The 24,047-nt window shown below is 36.2% G+C and overlaps 1 protein-coding gene across 1 annotated transcript; it reads left to right on the forward strand.

Moving 5' to 3' along the window:
* The first annotated feature begins 7,635 nt into the window (after nucleotides 1-7,635).
* Nucleotides 7,636-12,024, forward strand: LOC127864731 (uncharacterized). Its single transcript, XM_052404617.1, has 3 exons — nucleotides 7,636-7,835; nucleotides 9,219-9,513; nucleotides 11,332-12,024. Exons 2-3 carry the CDS (start codon nucleotides 9,265-9,267, stop codon nucleotides 11,662-11,664), a joined length of 582 nt encoding a protein of 193 aa, XP_052260577.1. The 5' UTR covers nucleotides 7,636-7,835; nucleotides 9,219-9,264; the 3' UTR covers nucleotides 11,665-12,024.
* Nucleotides 12,025-24,047: the final 12,023 nt, after the last annotated feature.

The following is a 24,047-nucleotide window of genomic DNA, read 5'->3' on the forward strand; positions in this document are numbered from 1 at the left end:
GATCTAAAAAGCTGCAATAAAAAACAAGAATAAAATTTCAAAAAAAGAAAATAAGTAACCCTCAACAGGGCTCGAACCACTGACACCAGGAGTAAAAGTCTAAGGCTTAGACCACTCGGCCATCCGTGCTCATAAAATGAATTATGTATATTATACTTTATATAAGCAATATTCATAGTGTCATACAATATAACGACAACAACAGAACTATCCAAATTAGTAAATTGTCTCGCGTTGCAACGCTTTATTATTTTCAGGTTTGTAAATCGTCAAAGGATGCAAATATTGGATTTTTAGAGCATGTTAAATGTTCAGTATTACCGTTTCCTCACAAATATCATAACTACAACGAACATTTCTGAAACCATTTTTTGTAATTTGCCAAATTACCAAAACGTGAAAAGGTCCCTTCAATATTAAAATACGTGTATAGGTATGTTTAATTAAATGGTGACTGCAAAATTGCAAACCGTCTGTTCTTTTTTCTGGGTAGGTTTTATTACGCCACATTTGTCGTGTATTTACATCGTCGATACTCACGTTCGGTGATACCTGCTATTCGTCTTGAAATCGGTGTATGTTGAATTTTGCCTCGCTCTGGAAAAACTGGCCTTAATTCAAGTGCGTAAAGCGACGTCCTAGATTAGCCTGTGCAGTCGGTCTGTGATTAGCCTGTGTGGGATATCTAGAACGAAACTTAACGCACACGCATTAAGCCCCGTTTTCCCACAGCGCGGCGCAATTCTAATGGCCGTTTTCAAAAGAGTTGGGGACGTGCGCAATACGCAACATACCGATTAAATGCAACGACATTTTGATGTAAGTACTCTAAAGGATATATGCTTCAAATACACAACTATACCAAATCATTAGTTATTGTCCGATTTCCTATGCAGTTTGTTGGCATGTTGCTCGGTTAACATTTTCTTTTTCAAAGCTTATGTTTAGTGTGTTCACGAGCTGGTGCTTTATGTAAACCGATTCTTAACACACACACAAATAAAATATAAAAAACTGGAAAACTGGACTTCATGCACGGGCTTCCAGTATCGTCCCGTGTTATTACGCGCGGGCTCCTGTTTAATGGATTTTTTCGTTTAAATGAAGTCTCTTTTGAGCAAACATCCAATTTAGGAGGAAATTCAGAACGAGTCTCAAATATACCCATATACTCTGTCTTATAAAAACAAAACGGCTAATATGAGGTGCAATTTAATATTTAGCCCACAACAAAACGTCACTTATGATGAATACTTTCCTCAAAATAACGTACACGTGAGATATTGTTTTAATTCGTATCGAATTCCTGAAATAACATCATCATTTAGGTTTATTTGAAATGATTAAATCTTTTAAAAAATGTAACGTGCATGTTTTGTGTAAATGTAATTTTAATGAGTTGTTAGAATAATAATTATAATTATTTTATATTGCTTAATATTACATTGTTATAATTTGAATTTATTTGTGTTAGGACAATCGTCTACGTATACGCTTTCGTCATCGTATGTATAAGAATAAATAAGGTAAACAACGATCATTTGTGGACGAAAAGAAATCAGCACAAACATAAATATATACCAAAAATGACGTAATAAATGTAAATTTGTCAAAAGAAGAATCAGACTTTGTTACACTTTGGGACTTTTCTAACGCATCACTTTTCAAACTTGAATATCTCAGTTATGAGTAAAGACATTTATTTAAAATTTTACATAAGATCATTTGACTACATTCTATGCAAATCACGATAAAATCATTCTTTCGTGACGATTTGACGCTTTAGCACGTGGGCTATGTGTGGTTCCATTTTTGCACGTGGAAATGTTAAAACGCGATTTAATTCTATTTTTATTTCAATTTAATTATTTAAGGAGGGTTCTTACATAAGGAAAACATAAAATTAATTTATAAAACAATATAGCTCGTATAAATATTCATGAGCACAACACAAGCCGTTCAAAAATAAGGGGGCTATATTGAGATGATAAAGTGATGTACATGTATTAGAATAGTCTAAAAGTGTACTCGAAGGTTGTTGATAGAAACATGTTTCCTTTATTGTGTGTGTTTTTTCACTGACTTTATAAATATATGACCAGCGCTCTAGGAAAACGGCGCTTAATGCATGAGCGTAAAGTGTTGTCCCAGATAAGACTGTCAGCACTGGCTTATCAGACACAACACCTTCCGCTTAAACTGGATTTTCCTTTTTAAACGAAAACTTGCATAACAGCGAAAAGAGTCGTCCCTGATTAGCCTGTGAAGTCCACATCTGGGATTACACTTTACGCAGCATATTCATTAGTCCCCATTTTCCAAGAGTGCGCCTCATTTTTTCACTAAGCTCGATTTTGTTTACATAAAAAATTCTATACTTCATTGTAAGTCAAATAATAACATATGAATGTCAGAATAGATCGTCATCGCAAAGTATTGTTACGTTACACAATGATATAATGTAGACACGGAACCATATTAGAAATTTGGAATGTTTACAACTAATCATTAATAAAATAAATGAATAGTAAATATATTTAGTCCAAAAGTCTTACGATCATAGTTTTTGCATGTAAATGTAATTGCATTATCCGAAAATATATAAACATTTTGCTATGAAATGCAAGAATACAAGTTAGTATATAGCAACGAATTGCTAGAATACAAGTTACATTATTTGAATGAAGGATTATCGTATTGATGTTTACTGTTATTAAACTTGTCTACTACCAAAACTTATTATTATATTCATTTTTATAGGCTAAAATTTTAACAATAATATTGGGAATATTTAAAAATGCATTAATCAGGAATGAAACTTTTACCGTTGCCTAGGTAATGCCAACATCCAGCCAGGCGCTCATACTTAAGAAAGGCGTACTGACGGAGGATGAAGTGCGACCGACGTCGTCGGGACATCGGTCGGGATCTCAGTGCTCTGTGCCGACAGTTGTGAGGTAATATTGAAAGTGCATCTGATGGTGATGGAGATAGTAGCGATAGTGATGGTTTTCATCATCATCATCATCATCATCATCATCATCATCATCATCATCATCATCATCATCATCATCATCATCATCATCATCATCATCATCTTCTTCTTCTTCTTCTTCTTCTTATTCATCATCATCATCATCATCATCATCACCATCATCATCATCACCTTCATCATCTTCATCATCATCATCTTCATCATCATCATCATCATCATCATCATCATCATCATCATCATCATCATCATCATCATCATCATCATCATCATCATCATCATATTCTTCTTCTTCTTCTTCTTCTTCTTCTTCTTCTTCATCATCATCATCATCATCATCATCACCATCATCATCATCACCTTCATCATCATCATCATCATCATCATCATCATCATCATCATCATCATCATCATCATCATCATCATCATCATCATCATCATCATCATCATCATCATCATCATCAACATCATCTTCATCATCATCATCACCACCATCACCATCATCATCATCATCATTATTATCATCATCATCATCATCATCATCATCATCATCATCAACATCATCATCATCATCATCATCATCATCGAAATACTGCTTCTTTTACTACTACTACTACTACTACTACTACTACTACTACTACTACTACTACTACTACTACTACTACTACTACTACTTCTACTACTACTACTACTACTACTACTACTACTACTACTACTAACCGTACAACGAAGTGTGCCCGACTCATTTGAGAATGACGTCATTTTGGCGTCATGAAGTTATTATTTCAACGAAATTCTAAAGCTAACTTTTGTTCAAATGTCAACAAATCTGAATAACATAAAAAAGAAATTATTTTGACATCTACTGAAAGCAAATGTAATATTGGAATTATTTTTATATACACATGAAATATAAAAATACGTCCATTACAGGAGGAAAGGGGAGGGAAAAGCAAGACTATGACGAGCCCCATAATGGGAAAGCTGATCCTTATGTTTATGCATAAGAACCTTTTCGCTTATTGGATTTTTCGCTAAAAGGAAGTCTTTTCCGGACGAAAATTAAATTTATGCGGAGAGCGTCTTCCCTATTAGCTTGTGCGGACTACACAGGCTACTCTGAAATGACATTTTACGCACATGCATTTATCCCAGAACGAGGCCTAAACAATAACTTAATAATGCACAATTTCTATTCTCGAAGTGGCGTGCGCTGGGCGGGACTGGTTCCTCAACGGAAGTTGATAAAGTCGACAGCCGGCCCACTTTCGGTCGATGTTGGCCCTAAATCGCCGGGCTAGACAGATCGTCCATCTCTGCAAATGTAAATGGTCGGTAATTGAATAGAGTCCGTCTTATAGAACTTCATACGATACATATGTATGGTCGAAAATTGAATAGAGCCCGTCTTATAGAACTTCATACGATATATATGTATGGTCGGTAATTGAATAGAGCCCGTCTTATAGAACTTCATATGATATATGTGTATGGTCGGTAATTGAATAGAGCCCGTCTTATAGAACTTCATACGATATATATATATAGTCGGTAATTGAATAGAGCCCGTCTTATAGAACTTCATACGATATATATGTATGGTCGGTAATTGAATAGAGCCCGTCTTATAGAACTTCATACGGTATATATGTATGGTCGGTAATTGAATTGAGCCCGTCTTATAGAACTTCATACGATATATATGTATGGTCGGTAATTGAATAGAGCCCGTCTTATAGAACTTCATACGGTATATATTTTAGCAGCGCTCTGGAAAAACCGGCCTTAATGCATGACCATAACGTGTCGTCCCATATCAGCATGTGGAATTCCCTAGATGCTCGCTAAGTCTTTTATTTCCTTCAAACAAATCATGCCATGCAATCAGAAAGTATCATCCAAGATAAGCCTGTGCGTACTGTACAGGCTAATCTGGGACAACAATTTTAGTTTACGCACAAACATTAAGCCCAGTTTTTTCCGTTCGGGTTTCATATTTAGTTACGGTGCGATTTTGGACGGAGTACAATAACAAGGTCTCGACCTCTCTAATAACTTACTTTCAATAATTCGTTTCAATTCCCGACAATAATTTACTTTTTATTTTTTTAAGGATATTATTTTGTATTAATGTGAAATAACAGTGAGCATAAATTCAAGTCTAAACTGTAATTTTCAGGTAAAAAATTTGATAAGAAATTTTCAAGGCAACTTTTGAAACCTAAGGAAATTTCTTAATTTTAATAATTAATATGCCCTCATTAATTTTGCTGGTTCGTTTAGATGGGACACATTTTACAAGTCGGTTATGACGAATCTTTGGATTACACAAACCTTTTGAATTAAAACACTGAATTTAGTCGTATGCCAGCTTCTCCGTTCCCCTTTAGAAATCGGTGCATGCCTTGTAGTTTAGACAGACTCGACATATTTCTGTTCAGACATGTCACTGGTTTCGAGCATCAAATATTTCACTGGTTACGATCATGTCTCCGATGAACACATTGTCCTTCTAATAAAAACAACAGCATGCGATGACGTGATTTTGATCCATAATTATTTTCTTACACTTTCTTACACTTATTTGTTTTCGTTTCAACAAGTACAACACGTACGGATGTAGTCAACATTATAGAGATTCGTTATAGGTAATTGACTGCAAATACTATATATTAACACGCTCACAATTATTAAATTTACGACAAGCTCGAAGCATTTTTCGATCAGAAAAAAGGATATAACTGATGCGATTACTTTAATATGTCAGTATGTAGAATTTGTCTCAATTGATTGAGCGAACTTTGCAAACACTAAACTGAATTACGAATAAAGGTATTATCATTTTCAGCGCAAAAATGCAATTAATGGAAACAATGGTGACATTTCACATTCCTATAAAAATATATTTCCTATAGACGTGCATTAAAAAGTTTTTCACAAGCACTACTCAGACATTTTCTTCTTTATCGCGATTTTCTTTAAGGGGCCTTTTCACAGATTTTGGCATTTTTTTAACTTATTCATTAAATGCTTTATATTGATAAATGTAAACATTGGATCATAAAAGCTCCAGTAAAAAATCGAGAAAAAAAATTAAAAAAAGGAAAAGAACATTGTCCGGAGCAGGTTTCGAACCAGTGACCCCTGGAGTCCTGCCAGAGTCCTGAAGTAAAAACGCTTTAGCCTACTGAGCTATTCCGCCGAGTACACAATCTTGACGTATTTTATACCTTATATAAGCAATCTTCGTAGTTTCACAAAATTTAACGACAAAAACAGAACTCTCCAAATTATTCAATCGTTTCGCGTTGCAACGCTTTATAATTTTTAGGTTTTAAAATCGTCAAAAGATGCATATAATGGCTATATTAGAGCATGGTTAATGTTCAGTATTACTGTTTCCTCACAAATATCATAACTAAAACGAAAACTTACGAATCTGAAACAACTTTTTCGGCGTAAGCTGAATAAGCCAGCTTTTCACCCTGACTTGACCTTTGTAAGTGTCCAATAATACTCAAATAAAATTTCCCGCGGCTAGGTACGAATGAATACACTTCATTTATTCCATTGGCTGATTTGAGTATAACACCAGAACATTGGAAACATATCCGCGTCTTTGTAACACTGTTTTACTGCATGAAACAATTTTATCTCTAATGAAAAGGCCCAATAGATAGAACAGTTTTACAATCAATTTTCGACATAAATACAGTTTGTGCGTTCACCTTTTATTTTCAGAGAATTACCAGCGCAAAAGCGTTTAACTAAAGGCTATGTTGTCATATTTAGTACTTACTTGCATTGCATTTCAACCCGCGAGGTTTTGGGTCAATACGCGGTCATTTTGTGAAAGTCAGAGTTTATATACAGTTCATCACCGGAGTTCGCAAAAGGGGTTGCGATCATTGTGTCTTACTGACAATAACGTAGCGACTGTAATGCATTGCATTCCAATCCGCAAGGTATCAAGGTCAGTTTGCGGTCAGTTGCAGAAATCTTTATATAAACGCCGTCTCGTAAACTTTGTGCACTTGAAGTCTGTTTTGATCAGAAAGATACTAAATAAAGATATTCGGCGATATTATTGTGGTATGTCAATCATCGATTTTTAATATGGTTTCAAAATTTGCATGATAAGGACCAATTTTGATAAAATTAATTAGAAATATTTATCCATTTAGACCAGTTTATTAAGCATGACCACAATAATTCGCTATACTATAATTATGCAATTAAATAAGATTCGAGTATTGCCGGCTGACCTATATGCACTCGTTTATTTTCATGTTTCTTGTGTTTTTCTATTCTGTAAATATAGATATCTGAGTAATAATATCACATAAAGCAAAATAAGCCACGAAATCTGGCGGAACACCCCGTAATTGATTTGCTTATGATGTAGCGAACAACTGCGCAGAAAAAAGGCATCCGCTACTTTTTATCTCATAGAGATAACTTTTGATCGTTCATAAACATCGACCACAATCAACGCCGTATATCTTTTTTAAAGATATTTCTTGTTTCAATTTTGTCAATTTACCAAAGCGTGAAAAGATCCCTTTAATTAAACAAAACACTTTGTTTTGGTGAAGTATCCGCTTCGCCCATGCGCAGTTAGCTGACTTATCATAATTCAGCAGCCAGTCAGTCCTTTCCAATACCAGAAGTTACTCGCTCTTGGTTTCCGGCCCAGTACCCTCTTGCTGGACCCGGACTGCGTGTATGATGCCACCTGCCACCGCGTCTGTAGTACGCATGCACCGCGATCCCGGAAGGAGAGCCCACAGAAACCGGACGCACCTAGCGGGATCGCGGCACGGGGCGCTGTTGATCCTCAGATGTAAATATCACGTGTCATAAGTAAATGAGTGATGTTCGCTATAAATCTTTCACACGGTATTCTTTTGGGTGTTTGTTTATCGTTTGTGCGCTCTCAGGTGCCAGCCTGTATGTTTAGAATACTTTTCTATCCATCGGGCGCTATATAGGAAATAGCACTGCACAAAAACAATCTTCCCTTTTTCCCATCCCCGATGAAATTTTACAATGCTCGTTCTGGGAATGCTAAGCTTAATGCATTCGTCTTAAGTGTCATTCCAGATTTACCTGTACAGTTCGCACAGGCTAAGCAGGGAAAGCGCTTTCCGCCTTACCTGGGTTTTCGTTAAGATGACGCTTCCTATTACACAAATTTCCATTAAAGCGGATTGGATTTGCTAAACACAAAAAACAACAACAACCGAAAAACTCTAAACCGTTATACAGGCCAATTAACATATATTCTATAAAATTTATATTTAATGAAATTTTTAAAAATAAAATTAACAATTTTATGTATACTCGTCAAACAAAATAGATGCAATGCTTTAATTAAATCAGTTTTAAATGAATAGCAAATGTATCAGAAAGTAATTACCTTAAACAAGCGTTATTATATGAAAAATGGCGAACCCTGTCAACGATGACGCCTTGTTATATCAATAATAATTAATGATAAACTCATGTTAAAAGTCGTTTTTGAACTCTTCGTTTTATCTGCATCGATTTTGTACTCCAAAACACGAGTTTCACGTGCATGGTAATGTTTTAAAAGCTGAGCGCACGAGCTAATTGTGACAATTTTTTTTAGTAACGACAGGAAATGACGTTTATATTTCGACGAAATGACGTCATAAATCCAGCGAAATTATCCAGTCAAACTAATTTTGATTAAACAAAAACGTTTACAAAATAAAAAGTGGGACAAATAGAATAATAGATTAGTGTTGATTATGGATCAGGTTTATCATGCTCGGCAAGAAAACGAAAAAGCACTCGTCAAGGCTCGTGCTTTTTGTTTTCTAAGCCTCGCAACATAAACCTGATGTATAATCAAAACAAACCTGTTATTCTCTATATCTGCATCGATTTTGAACTCAAACCACGAGTTTCACGTGCATGATAATGTTTTGAAAGCTGAGCGCACTAGCTAATTGTGACATTTTTTTAAGTAACTTTACCTATTAAAGGAAATGCAAAAGATTATTTTTCACTTACAACGCAAGTATTGGAATTAATGCAGTGTTTTTGTCACGCGTATCCATGTAATATGTTTGCCTCATTTTGATAAATGTCCGCCCCTTCAAATTGTATGATCGTTTTCTTCTTCAATAATTTAGCTACGTAACTATGTTTTTCATACTGTTTTCTGCCGCTTAAGCCGGTCCAGCCCTCTTGGTTTCAGTGACGCGGCAACGCCGGACGATCTAGCTTGCCCGGACGCCAATGTCATGCGCAGTTACAATATCAACCGGATCGCCCCAAGCCTGCACATGCGCAGTGACAACATCGACCGGATCGCCCCAAGTCTGCACATGCACAGTGAAAACATCGACCGGATCGCCCCAAGTCTGCACATGCGCAGTGACAACATCGACCGGATCGCCCCGAGTCTGCACATGCGCAGTGACACACTACCCAGTCGTCCGAACGCCGCAGTTTTCAGTTTCCGGAACAACGAAAACGTGTCCCACTCGAAGGTAAAAAATGGTTAAGACTCCACTTACACGACCGCATCTTTTTAACATTATATGTCCAGTTTTTGATTATGTTCTCAAACAACGTAACTTATTTAGTCCTGTAATGTTTGGTGAAAAAAGAAAGAATTTAAGTTGTATCTACCACCTACTGATGATACTTTAAGTGATGCTCGATTGGTCAATTTAGACTGCACCCGAGTATTATTCCCGCCTTACATCCGACGTCGTAATACGCGCTACGGAATACTAAACAAAATTATCTTTGAAGAAAAACTCAACATGCCTTTAAGGCAGGAGTATTGAGAATATTGACATAAATATGAACATTATTAATATTAAAAAAATAGCCGACAACGATCAATTTAGCGTTAGAATTCCCGTGTGCGAGTTACTATATTCACCGTATCCGGGGTACATTTAAGTATACTTAAGCGTACCCGGGGTACAGTTAAGTAGTACCCGAGTCGACAATGACCAATCGAGCATAAGTGACACAAATCATAAAATGAATTAAATTTGCAAAGACGCACCTTGATTAAATTATATCCTTCATAATGAGTAAATAATAATTGTATAATTATCAACTACATATGTATTAGCCACGGATCCTATATTGACAGGAGTTGAATCGAGTATTTGACCCTTACTGTAGTAAATTAAATTGTATGCAAAAACTAACCATCCGATTTGATTGGTTTAAACGTTATCTTGTTGCTTATTAGTTCCTCTTTCAAAAATATAACTTTTAGTATATTTCCGTTGTTATTAATGGATTTATAGCGCGTTAAACACAAAAAATAAACATTTTATGTTTTACCCCCGCGCGTTTAACCGTGTCGTAACTTAGTCACGTGACTGGTAGCTATCGATTAGCGCACATTGAAGCGCCGAAGTTATACATTTGGATGTACCCATATATCATTAGAAAGCCTAGGTTTCGCAGCTTTCAGATATATATATATATAAATATATATATATATATATATATATATATATATATATATATATATATATTTATATATATATATATATATATAAAGTTTTTTTCTGATTTGGGCAGCGATTTATAACTTTAACTTTTGCAAATATCATACCGTTTTAGAATCTAGATTTACGGTTAACATGTTCGTACTTTATACCGATTGGTAGCGTTTATAATTGGAGTTCGGTTTTTAAAACTACATCTTGCTTAAAAGAATAGAATTCTGTATACGATAGAAAAAAAGGGTTTAAAAATGAAAGTAAAATAAGGAATGAAGGCGTACGAAAGTAGCGCGCGATCCTAACGCTCCGAACGTTTGGAGTTTTATAATCTAGGTTGACATGTTCGTACTTTATACCGATTTGTAGCGTTTATAATTGGAATTCAGTTTTTAAAACTACATCTTGCTTAGACGAATAGAATTCTGTATACGATAGAAAAAAAGGGTTTGCAAATGAAAGTAAATAAGGAATGAAGGCGTACGAAAGTAGCGCGCGAACCTAACGCTCCGAACGTTTGGAGTTTTATAATCTAGGTTGACATGTTCTTAATTTATACCGATTTGTAGCGTTTTTATGTGGAGTTCAGTTTTAAAAACGTCATCATGCGTAAGAGAATAGAATTCTGTATACGATAGAAATAACTGCAATAACCACTGTTGCTGCTGCTAGTATTGCTTCTAATAATAATTATGAGGATAATTAAATAAAGAATGCTTCTACTACAGCACCCAGTATATCCAGTAATACTACTATTACTGCGTCTACCGCTATTGCTGCTGTTGCTGCTATGACTACTACCCCTACTACAACCACTACTTATAAAATCACGAACAGGTGCAGTACCTAATACAGACTCAACTGAACGTTCCGGTGCAAAGTATCCAGTTCGATCCCATCGATATCCGGTCATCGCGTCCAGGTGTCGAATCCCGCTGGGTCGTCGAATTTCGTACTACAGCGGATGTGTCAAAAGCTATACAGTCGGGACTTCTCGTGGACACGGACCGGCTGGTGTTTTACAAGCACGATGACGTCACTAGACGCGAAACCGCGGCCTATAGAAACTACATGGAGGTTGTTAAAGCCCATGCCGTGATAACGGCGTCTGCTGATAACACAGTGCCCGGGAAACTTAAACGCGCAGTTTCCAGCGGTCGATGTCACTGAAGACGTTTAAGATATTATGAAGATAACTAAATGGAAGTGACTTTTTGAAACTATGTTAATATGTCGTTATGTTAATTAAGGTTGTTTGGGATATGTACACTAGCATGTACCAACAATGACTCGATAAGTACACATTCAAGTGGAATACATGTACTTACATAAACGCCATTTAAATTCAAACATCCACATTCATTTATGACAAAAATACGCTTCCCTTTTGTTGTCGAAGTTTTTGTTTGTTTTGAATACTTAGGAATAGAATACATGTATTGATAATACTAACTTTTAACATATTGAATCATTTCCCACTTCAAACACAAAGTTATATCATGTATACATTACACATATTTAGAACAAATATTTATCAGCTTTATTGTCAAGACATTTTAGTTTAAAGCCCTCCCCGTCAGACAAATTGTGTGGACAAATTTGTGGACGGACCTACGAACTGACAGACATACATGATGATGGACTGAGGGTTCTGAACACATAGTCGTGTGTTGTTTTTTTGGATCCATACAAACACAAAAATTTATTTGATTTTGTATCAATATATACAATAAACAAATATGACATGGCACACATATAATATTTATACTATAAAACAGCATGTTTAATATATCTGCAAAACAAGATTTTGGTACCAAATATATATTTATAACTTATTATGTACCATAATATCTTTCCTTTTGGTATACATACCAATTTTGTTTACACCTTATAAAAATAACAATATATGATTTAAGAGCCCAAGAAAGCATCGCCCCTGATTAGCCTTTGCAGACTGCACAGGATAATCTGGTACTACACTTTAAGCTCATGCCTAAAGCCCAGTTTTTCCCAGAGCCAGGCTCAAATAAACAATTCAAACTTTTTCTCAACATTGTTTCATTCATAAAATCTTACATTAAAATAAACACAAATAATAACAGCCATACTGATAAGGAAAGAACACTAGCTGTGGTTATTTGATACAAGTAAAACTATTTTGTTGCTCACTTGTAAAGATTCCCACATAAAAAGAGATTGCCAAGCAATATTGTCCCCTACCGGTGAAATTCCACCATTGTCAGTATTTTTTTTAAATATTTGTTGCCATAGCAACCAGAATTCTCGACGTAGGAATACAATGAAATGACATGATTAGTCTCCATATTGCCATCTATCCATGTTGCAAGTTTCATGAAAAAATATTAAGAACTTTAAAAGTTATCGCAGGATTCAGAAAAGTGTGATGGACTGAGAGATAGACTGACAGACAGACTGACAGATGGAGCGCAAACCATAAGTCCCCTCCAGTTTCACCGGTAGGGGACAAAAAGCAATAGAAACAAAACACTTGGAGATGTCGAGTTTTGCAATTCATTAAGAAAGCAAGTTACAGCAGTAAACTTTTCCTCATAAAAAATAGTTAGATACCAAACACATGTTGGGAATTATGATTTATGCAATTCATTATTAAAGTAAGTTACCTCAAATATTTTACCGAATGAAGATAGTGGGCGTTCTCCACAAATTGATACAGAAAAGTTGACTTATTTACCTAATTAAAAGAAAAGGTAAATTGATAAATATCTGATTTATCAATTAATTTAAAATAGAACACCAAGAAATAACAAAGAAAAAAATATATGGTTGAATATAAGCATTATATAACACAGGGCTAGAATAATTTTTATTATGTAAAAAATACTGAATAGCGGCAAGGTTGAGCATTTGATAATATCTACTGTTATCACTCATAACAAAATAATTGTTAAAAGACAAAAAAAGACAGGTGTGTTTCAATTCCTTGAAATGCTCAATTAAAATGTTACTGTAGGCAATATTTTCAGTTTACGGACATAAAGAGATATAACAACAAAGCCAAACGAACTATATTCTATATGAATGTTACTAGCTTGATTTGTAAATAGCAGAAACATTAAAATGTAATCAACCGTTAAGGTATAAAAACAAGCCTTGCTCTGTCAGTAAAGGCGTAATAATGTGTGTGTAAAGCGTCGTCCCAGACTAGCCTACGCAGTCCGCACAGGTTAACGAGGGACGACACTTTCCCCAAGACAGGATTTTGATAAGAGACTTCCTTAAAAATTCACATAAATGGGATTATTGGGCTACATGCAAGTGCATGAAGTGTCGGCCCAAATTATCCTTGTCATAACAGGGATGCAACTTTCCGCTTTTTTGAATTTTTTTGTTTAAACAAAAATCCAATCTGTGCAAAAAGCATCTTTCCTGATAAGCCTGTGCAGTCCTAGGACGACACTTAACACACAATGCATTAAGCCTGAGCAGTCCTGGGACGACACTTAACACACAATGCATTAAGCCTGTGCAGTCCTGGGACGACACTTAACACACAATGCATTAAGCCTGTGCAGTCCTGGGACGACACTTAACACACAATGCATTAAGCCTGTGCAGTCCTGGGACGACACTTAACACACAATGCATTAAGCCTGTGCAGTCCTGGGACGACACTAAACACACTATGCATTAAGCCTGTGCAGTCCTGGGACGACACTAAACACACAATGCATTAAGCCTGTGCAGTCCTGTGACGACACTTATCGCACAATGCATTAAGCCCGGTTTTCCCAGAGCCATGCTCAATTTTATCGATTTGTTGACACAGTAGCTTTCCTTACAACAACCCTCAGCTAAGTAGCGGCTCATCTGTATACGTGTATGTTATTCAAATATTTTGTTCATATACCGGCATCTAATATTATTTTATTTACCTTAATATTTTGTTGATTAATGTGTTTTCAAGTTTCTTTTTCAGGATCACGCATTTTTAAATGTGTATTTTTTTATATTCAATATTAAGGTATTGCTTGGGATGAACATTGAACTTATTGCTTAAGATGGTTAGCACACTACTCATGATTCTGACCTAATAAGACTTACGCAATACTAATATGTCCTTCAAAGTTTGCTCATAAGACGTATATTAAAGTGGCGTAACAATTTCCCTGATCGTCTGTGTTCTTCGGAAAGTGCGTTAGCCATATTGGGTATTCTTTTCGAAAAACAGAAATATTAAAGATCAGTTAACACTACCCAATATGATTATGCTATATAACAACTAACCACAACAAAAAGTGCTATACGAAGGTTAATTACTGTAGGAAAACCCTGTTCAAGAAACATTGGTGTAAGCATGTTAGAGTACAAGCATTAAGTAACTTTTCAGGATCTAAAAAGCGTTTCACGATGTGTAGTCTGAACAGGCTAATCAGGGACGATACTTTGCGATTACAAAAACTAGTCTTTTAGAAAAGTCTGCCCTTAAACGCAAAATTCCATAGAAACGTTAATTGACGTCTATGAAAAGCCTTATCAGACTTCGACGGGCTAATCTGACTCCAAACTAAAAGCGCATGCATTAAGCCCAGTTTTCCCAGAGCGTAGCTCAATGTTTCGACGAGGTTCCAGTCTCGACTGACTGTGACCAGGCGACGACTACTTACATCGTGTTCCACCGATAAATATATATTTGATAGTTTTTTTTTCATAAAAGTTAATTTTTCGTTATAATATGATTATTTATCATTCAAAATGATGTTTTCACTAATTAATATCATAGCCACACGCTAACCACCTGTGGCAAAAATCATATCTATGATTCAAGACGTAAAAGAACCACTTTTAAATCGAACATTTATCTTAAGGTCGATGACTAATTTATAAGAACGCATATCAATACACATTAACTAACTTAATACCAAATACATAATTTCATTATCAATGTCATGCACTATCTGTGATAAAAGCGCTAAGATTGTATTTCAAACTCATGCGGTATCTGTCACAATCTTGATACTGTTGTCAAATGGACAAGATAACCCCTGGGTTTACTAATTGCTTAATCTGTTGTATCTATTCCACGGTCTACATCAGAGAGAGTTCGAACAGTTGTATCTATTCCACGGTCTACATCAGAGAGAGGTCGAACAGTTGTATCTATTCCACGGTCTACATCAGAGAGAGGTCAAACAGTTGTATCTATTCCACGGTCTACATCAGAGAGAGGTCGAACAGTTGTATCTATTCCACGGTTTACATCAGAGAGGGGTCGAACAGTTGTGTCTATTCCACGGTCTACATCAGAGAGGGGTCGAACAGTTGTATCTATTCCACGGTCTACATCAGAGATTGGTAGAACAGTTGTATCTATTCCACGGTCTACATCAGAGAGGGGGTCGATATCGCACTAATGTCAAATCAATTAAATCGTATATAAAAATGAAAGCCATGAGTTTTAGGGAAGCCAAACCATGTACGTTTGAGGACGACCGCAAGTAATGAAGCGGAGGAGGTAAAACCATCTTCAATTTAATAATGCCTCCACTTTGAACTTCGATGACTCCGATGCCCTTTTTTATTGCTGTTTCGATACTGAAGCGGGAGTTCGATTGTAATAAATCACACACGTTTTCAATAAAAGACACTTGATTAGTTATTCATTAAATTCAATCAAAGGTAGATACATGTATTTTTTTAACATCGAGGGTTGTAAGACTACCTCCACATCCGAGATATACTAAATTCAGTGCGCATGTACACAAAGAGATTGTGTTCAAATCATTGCTGCGGCGCAAGTGTACATGACATACAGATAGCATGAGCTTAACTTTGGGAAAACGGGACTAAATTCATGTGCGTAAAATGTCGTCCCTGATCAGTCTGTTCCATTTGCGCAGACTAATCAAATACGAACATTTTCGCCTAATGGAGTTTCGCTAAGAAGAGGAAAAACACGATGAAAGCGGAAAGTGTCGTCCCTGTGCAGACTAATCAAGGACGACACTTTACGCACATTAATTCAGTCTGTTTCTCCAGAGCTGTGATCACATTAATAATAATATGTGTCGCTTTCTGAGAAAACTGGGCATAATGCATGTGCGTAAAGTGTCGTCCTAAATTAGCCTGTGCAGTCCGCACAGGCTAATCAGGGACGACACGTTCCGCTTTTATTGTATTTTAAGTTTTAATAAAGTCTCTCTTTACCGGAAATCAAAATTAGGCGGAAAGTGTCGTCCCTGATTAGCCTGTGCGGACTGCGCAGGCTAATCTGGAATGACACTTAACGCACATGCATTAAACCCAATTTTCTCAGAACAATTCTCACATATCTTTGAAATCGATGTATCACGTTTACGTTCTAGATTAAGCATCGCTTTTGATTTCAACAATAAAAATAATAAAACATGTCTTTTTTCACGGAAATGTTGGCAATGAAATTACCTTGATTTCTTACAACTTTCAAAAACTATTTATTGCCATGATTCGCTTGTTCAGAAAATAAAAGCGTAACTGCGCCTTAATGATCGTTGATGCATGCGACAGTTTAATATGTTTCACTATTTACTTGACAATAAGAACTTATTTAATTGCACGCTTAAAAAATGGGAAAGATTTAATGTCTGTTATTATGATGTATTTACAAGTTTCGAAAGAGTTGATGACGATCTCATCATAGTTTACGTATCGAGACACGTGTTCGGCTGTAGCTCATTAAAGCTTTACATGTGGTTATTGATCTATTACTGAATTCCGCAATAACAAAAACGCAAAAATACTAAGACACACAACATGTTTCTTTAAAACAACCGATTTCCATCTATTTTGCATAATACTTGATAACAGACTAAGTGTCGAAGTCTTAGTTTTAATTGTCAACATTAACCAAGAGATGTCGCATAGGTTTCACACTATAGGAATGACGAGCAAGCGTGTGCACACGACAACGAAAACAAAGCAACTTTTATTTCAACGACAAATCAGACGAATATCATATACATTTATATGTCATTGATACTTGAGCTATCCGTTTCCGACAGACTAAAGTACATACGTTAATGCGATGAAGAGAGGACGAGCGGAGTAAACGGGTTTGATAATGATAACTCTTAATTTATCAATTGCGTGATATTTACTAAAGTAGATTAAAGCATCTGTCTGATATAATTTCGCGCCATAAACATATTTTGACCTTGGCATTTAAGCGTGATGTTGTTTACTCACTACTTGACTTCCCGTGTTTAAATTGCGAGCTTGACGATTGATTGTATCGCTTCCGAATTGTTGCATTAACATTCCATATGCAGATATGACAAGCTGCATTCATAAATACAATTGAGCCGCGGTCAGTGAAAACGAGGCTCAATAAGTGTGCGTTAAGTGTCGTTCCCGTTTGCCATGCAGTCCGCACAGACGTATCAGATACGACACTTACCACGTAAACTAGATTTTCGCTACTAAGAGACTTCATTTAAACTAAAAAATAACATCAGAGCGGAGAGTGTCGTCCCTGATTAGCCAGCGCGGACTGCACTGGTTAATCTGTGACGGCACTTTACGCACATGCATTAAAGCCCGTTTTATCAGAGACAGGCTTAATTGAACTAATGGCATAATAAACATGACCAGTGGGTGACCCGTTTTTTTTGCATTCCCGGACATTCGGCACCCCGCAAATGGGTCGGACAGGACATTGGCACCCGATTATATTGCACATTTGTATGGTCGGCAAATTTATGAGGTGCCGATCGTTGGGTAATGCAAAAAACCGCATTGAGCCGATTGTCCGGCTGCCGTTGTTCCGGATACCTTTATAGGCTTTATACTTAAGTGTTCTGTGTGTCACACATTTCCACTTTAAATTATGTAAATACGATTAGTGACACATTTGCTTTTAAGCTAAATATGTTCACTTCTGTAACAAGTTTTGAACTTTAGAATCACATTTGCAACTTTTAATAAACTACCTATGCGCGTGAAAACTGAATCTTAACTCGAGCGCTTGTAATCACGCATATCTATCATTCACGAAAGGTCGCTGGATTGATGTCCCATAGTTTTTTGCTTCATATTTTATTTTAATAACAGGCAAGTTTAATTTTTCAGGTGTTTTTTCAGTGTAATTTGACTTGTTTTCATAAAAAGTAAATGCTTATGTCAAAGATCAGATAATGTTCGCTCAGTTCCTGCCATGACAAGTTCGAATTGCCAAAAGGCTATAGAAGGAAAACAGTAGAATAAAAGAGACATAGGGAATGGTTAATAATTTGCAAATACGATCGCATCAGTCGAGCGATCGCGTAGCCGAAGCCAGAGGCGTTGTGTTGCTGACTTCCTCTTGAGTTCTGATGCATTCAAGTGGCCGCAAGAATTATGATTATTATTTTCCTAATGAGACCCTCGCTTCTTTCATGATTTTGTTTATGTATATGACACCTAAATGCTTATTAGATACACAAGATTCGTCGCTTGATATGTATGACACGTCGCTATCCCTTTTTTAGCTATGAAAATGCCTAAATTCAGATGTTTAAAAGATATTACGATGTTATTTGATGCGTTAGTATGATATGGATGCTCAATAGTGAATACTAAGATAAAGTTTGTATAAAGACCCCTCCTGCATCGCAGTAGATATAGTTTCACTAAACAAAAGTGCACGAAAAAACAGTTATGCTACCTGGTTGCAAACGATAGCATCGTAGAAAACTTCGAAATCCGACAATGAAGTTATACAATTATGTGTTTTGCTTGCAATAACGTACTAAATGGCCCAATTATGTGCATCATTCACGATATGAGCCGAGTCATGCGAAACTGTACATTGTGTGATGTGCGCCAAGCGTAGCCCAAGACCGCCTGAGCATTCGCGCCATGTAATCAAGTGCCTTAAAGGGACATGTTCACATATTTTGGCATGTATTGAAGTCTGTCATGTAATGCTTTATATTGATAAATGTAAAATTTGGATCTAAAAAAGCTCTTGTAAACAAAACAAGAATAACATTACAGAAAGAAAAGCAAGTAACCCATAACTGGGCTCGAACCACTGATCCCTGGAGTAAATGTCTAACGCTTAGACAACTCGGCCGCCATCCGTACTCATACCATGAGTGCTTTTTTAATACTTTATATAAACAATCCTCGTAGTGTTACAAAATATAACGACAACAACATGAACTCTTCAAATTATTCAATCGTTTCGCGTTGCAACGCTTTATAATTTTCACTTTTTAAAATTGTCAAAGAATGCATATAATGGATAATTTAGAGCATGTTAAATGTTCAGAATGACTGTTTCCTCACAAATATCATCACTACAACAAAAAATTTCGAATCTCAAACATTTTTTTCATTTTTTTCAATTAACCAAAACGTGAAAAGGTCCCTTTAAATCCACGAGAGGTTTCGTGGCCTAGTAAGCGGATAAGGTAGCTCCTTATTAGACAGCTCAGATGCGCAGGCTGGTCTTGAGCTAAACTGGCCGCACACGGTTAAGACCCATTTTCGCATGTCGCTCCTCATATTAACTATGCCGAAGCAAAAGCCCCGATTTTTATTTCAGACAAAAATTGTAATTTTAATAGTTAAAAACTGTTACGACTATCTTCTTTGAAAGCGTTCTATATAATTGTATAGTTAACGGTTAAATTCAAACTCATACAGAACAAATTATTAAGTCATAAAACGCTACAATATAACTGCAATTTTAAATAAAGACTGCAATGAACTAGTTAAAACCACATACTCCTGAAGCCAATATTCCAGTGAGCAATATGTCCCGTAATCGTTCATAGTTCATGGACGACACATAGTTACTAACAATGTTCAATATTCTTAAATTACCGGTGTGTAGCCTATCATTCGATATCTCGTCATGCGCATTATGCCAAGAAGACGAGATTTGCATTAACTACCATTTGCTCGTGTCACGCATGGGACAAGTCGGTCCCTCTCTATTTATGTTTGTTTCTCTGCATAATACAGGATAAAATATTCAACAACACCACATATGAGTTTCTAGTCCAATTTAATGTCTAACATACTTAATATTTTCAGTTATACAAATACGTTGTGATTGCTACATGATTGTGTCTTTCTCGATCCGTACGTCTCCAAGTCTAAACGCTAACTGACTTGTTTCCCTCTAACATCTGGCCCGTGAAACTCAGTTATGAATCCCATTGGTCAGTGTTCTATACGTGCTTGTTCCTGATTGGTTGAATTACAACATAGGACTGGGTATGTGCACGCTAATCAGCTTTTTGATACAAATAAATAATGCAAATACAGCCTAAGGCTTGTTCGTTCCCCCTTTGTTGTTAAACATACACCATATCTAAATATTTAATGTTTTGACCGTCATGCATACTCGCCACTGATATACTTGTCAATATTTCGTATATAAAGAAAACTCAAATATTTCACCCAATTTCTCATCATTATTTGACACAACTTATCCTGATCACGGCACCATTTAACGTCCTGTGTCCCGTAATCGTTCATAGTTCATGGACGACACATAGTTACTAACAATGTTCAATATTCTTAAATTACCGGTGTGTAGCCTATCATTCGATATCTCGTCATGCGCATAATGCCAAGATGACGAGATTTGCATTAACTACCATTTTCTCGTGTCACGCATGGGACAAGTCGGTCCCTCTCTATTTATGTTTGTTTCTCTGCATAATACAGGATAAAATATTCAACAACACCACATATCAGTTTCTAGTCCAATTTAATGTCTAACATACTTAATATTTTCAGTTATACAAATACGTTGTGATTGCTACATGATTGTGTCTTTCTCGATCCGTACGTCTCCAAGTCTAAACGCTAACTGACTTGTTTCCCTCTAACATCTGGCCAGTGAAACTCAGTTATGAATCCCATTGGTCAGTGTTCTATACGTGCTTGTTCCTGATTGGTTGAATTACAACATAGGACTGGGTATGTGCACGCTAATCAGCATTTTGATACAAATAAATAATGCAAATACAGCCTAAGGCTTGTTCGTTCCCCCTTTGTTGTTAAACATACACCATATCTAAATATTTAATCTTTTGAACGTCATGCATACTCGCCACTGATATACTTGTCAATATTTCGTATATAAAGAAAACCCAAATATATCACCCAATTTCTCATCATTATTTGACACATAGTATGTGTGTGAACATGAGACAAACACATATCGTTTACAATTTTTACCAACATGCGATCGTTTATTGTTATTTGTGAGATTTTGTGAAAAATAACATTGCATATGTTTATTGCAAAAGTAATTTATCTAAAGACGAAGTAATTTATGCGATATGCAGTTTTGTTATGGTCACCATTGCCAAAGCTATATATGCATGTGCCGCAGAATTTATTTAACATGTCATGTTAATGAAGGTTTACATAAACGGCGGGTTTTATCAACAAAATATCGACGCATTTACGTCTATAGATGTTTATCACAGCGGTAAATATTGGCATGGCGCCGAGGGCATATCTCATATGGGGACTGCGGTGACGGGCTAATGGGATTTTCACAGATATTTGATACGTTCATATTTTATCTGCGGGTCCAATGCTTTCTGGCGGCTTGGCGTACTGTCTGGTCAGTCTGTTGCGCGAATTCACTTAATAACAGCGACATTCCTCTGTGGGGGATATGTTCATCCACTCATCATGTCGTGTGAACTATTTTTATTCACTTTGACGTCATGAAAATATATGAACATGATAATATTGTATACCACGAAAAACGTTCCTAACTTTAAAGGACGTATTTTAACATACAACGAACATTGCCAGTTTTCAACACTTAAACAATACAAACGACAAGATAGGGACATCAAACAAAGTTAATAAAAAATGTAAGAAAATGCTATCGAGGTATAAAACAGTTGCAGAAAACGAAATTTATCAAACTTATTTAGTTCCCTATTATGAATGGATACACGTTCAGCCTCGTTCTGGAATTCTGCGAGTAACGTTACTTCGCGCCCTAATCAGTTTTTGCTTATTGTGCAAAAAGGTCTATAGCTATATAATTTACACAATGATATATCTTTATGCCACGAGACTTAATTATGATAACACGTCGATTTGGTACTTCTCATGATCATGACAAAGCGAATGCCGAATTCTCACTACAGCAGTAGAATTTAAGATTAACAGTGCACTTTACGTTTTCTCTGATGCCTTAAAGTTGAGTTGGTTTGCTGTAAAAGACAACAACAACAACGTTAACACACGGTTGTGCCCTCAAAGAGTGTTGCAAACAATTAAGCAAAGCAACATTTTTCCACCTAAACCCTTAAATTCCGATAGGAATTGAGGCTTGAAGAAAGCAGACAGACAGATAGAAAGATAGTTTATTCAGATTTATACAATTGTACATTGTCTTCATGCTTAAATACACATACTATTCTCTGTCTCGAAACAAGGCATAAAAAGATAACATTAAAGAATAAAAATACTAATAAATACAATCGATGGTAAGAACACTAGGTTCTATCAGAGACGCAGATAACACTACGTGTTGTCTACGTCTCTGGTTCTATCAAGGCGGTACTGGAGTTTAATGAACAGTATTATTAAGTATTGTATTTCTTTTAACAAAAGCTTCTTTAAGAAATCTACAAACATTATAAATTATTGATTTGTCACATTGAACTAGTAAGTTGTGGAATTTATATACAGATGGGTTTATACAAAATGAACGGCTTATATAAGTTTTTCTTAACTCAGTGGCATATACATATTAAAATGGTATTCATCTTCTAAATCAAAGTCATTACAACACAGAAATAACTTGTATACTTTAAAGCATACTTCAGGAATAACCGCTGCAGAATATAACGTCGGCAAGAGGTACAAAACACTTGAACCGCGCACTTGGAAAACGGGGCCTAATGTATGTGTGTAAAGTGTCGTCCCGATTAGCCTTTAGGTCCGTTAAGTTATTAAGTTACGCCACTTTTAGCCAGAACTGGATTTTCGCTGAAAAAATACTTCCTGTCAACAAAAACTTTTGTTAATGAGGAGAGTGTCGTTGCATGTGCTGACTGCACAGGCTTATCAGGGACGACACTTTACACCTTGATTAGATTTCGTGAAGTAGTCTTCCTTGAAATGTAAAATGCAATAAATGCGGAAAGTATCGTCCTTGTTATCCTGGGTGGACTGCACAGGCTTATCTGGGACGACACTTTACACACATGCATAAAACCCCGTTTTCAAAGATCTCTGCTGAATTATTTTCACATTTAAATTCCTCCATTTGAAAGCCATATGTACGAGGCACGCGTAAACAGACTATCAATGGCGTTCCATGTTTTGTCTGTCCGCGTGTTTGTTTATTTTGGAATCGATGAAGCCTTGCAAATCTGGATTTCAAATTAAGCACGTCGCTCTGGTCACTGCAATAGAGGCGCTTGATTCACGCCAAATAAGCGCCTGTTTGAAAACACACAAACCACGCGTCCCTCTAGATGTTTAACGCGGACCGGAAGTATGTGAAGTAAAAAAAGTGAGTGAGACGAATTGTCGTCCATTTTCTGCACGTGCGCACCGGAGAG

Source organism: Dreissena polymorpha, chromosome 1 (assembly GCF_020536995.1).
Source record: "Dreissena polymorpha isolate Duluth1 chromosome 1, UMN_Dpol_1.0, whole genome shotgun sequence".
Classification (NCBI taxonomy): Eukaryota; Metazoa; Mollusca; class Bivalvia; order Myida; family Dreissenidae; genus Dreissena; species Dreissena polymorpha.

Bases quoted from the DNA above. Each gene is read 5' to 3' on its own strand.
- LOC127864731 (XM_052404617.1), top strand. From the start codon at position 9,265: ATGCGCAGTTACAATATCAACCGGATCGCCCCAAGCCTGCACATGCGC. The intron at 9,514-11,331 runs GTAAAAAATGGT...AATCACGAACAG, and splicing joins AAAACGTGTCCCACTCGAAG to GTGCAGTACCTAATACAGAC.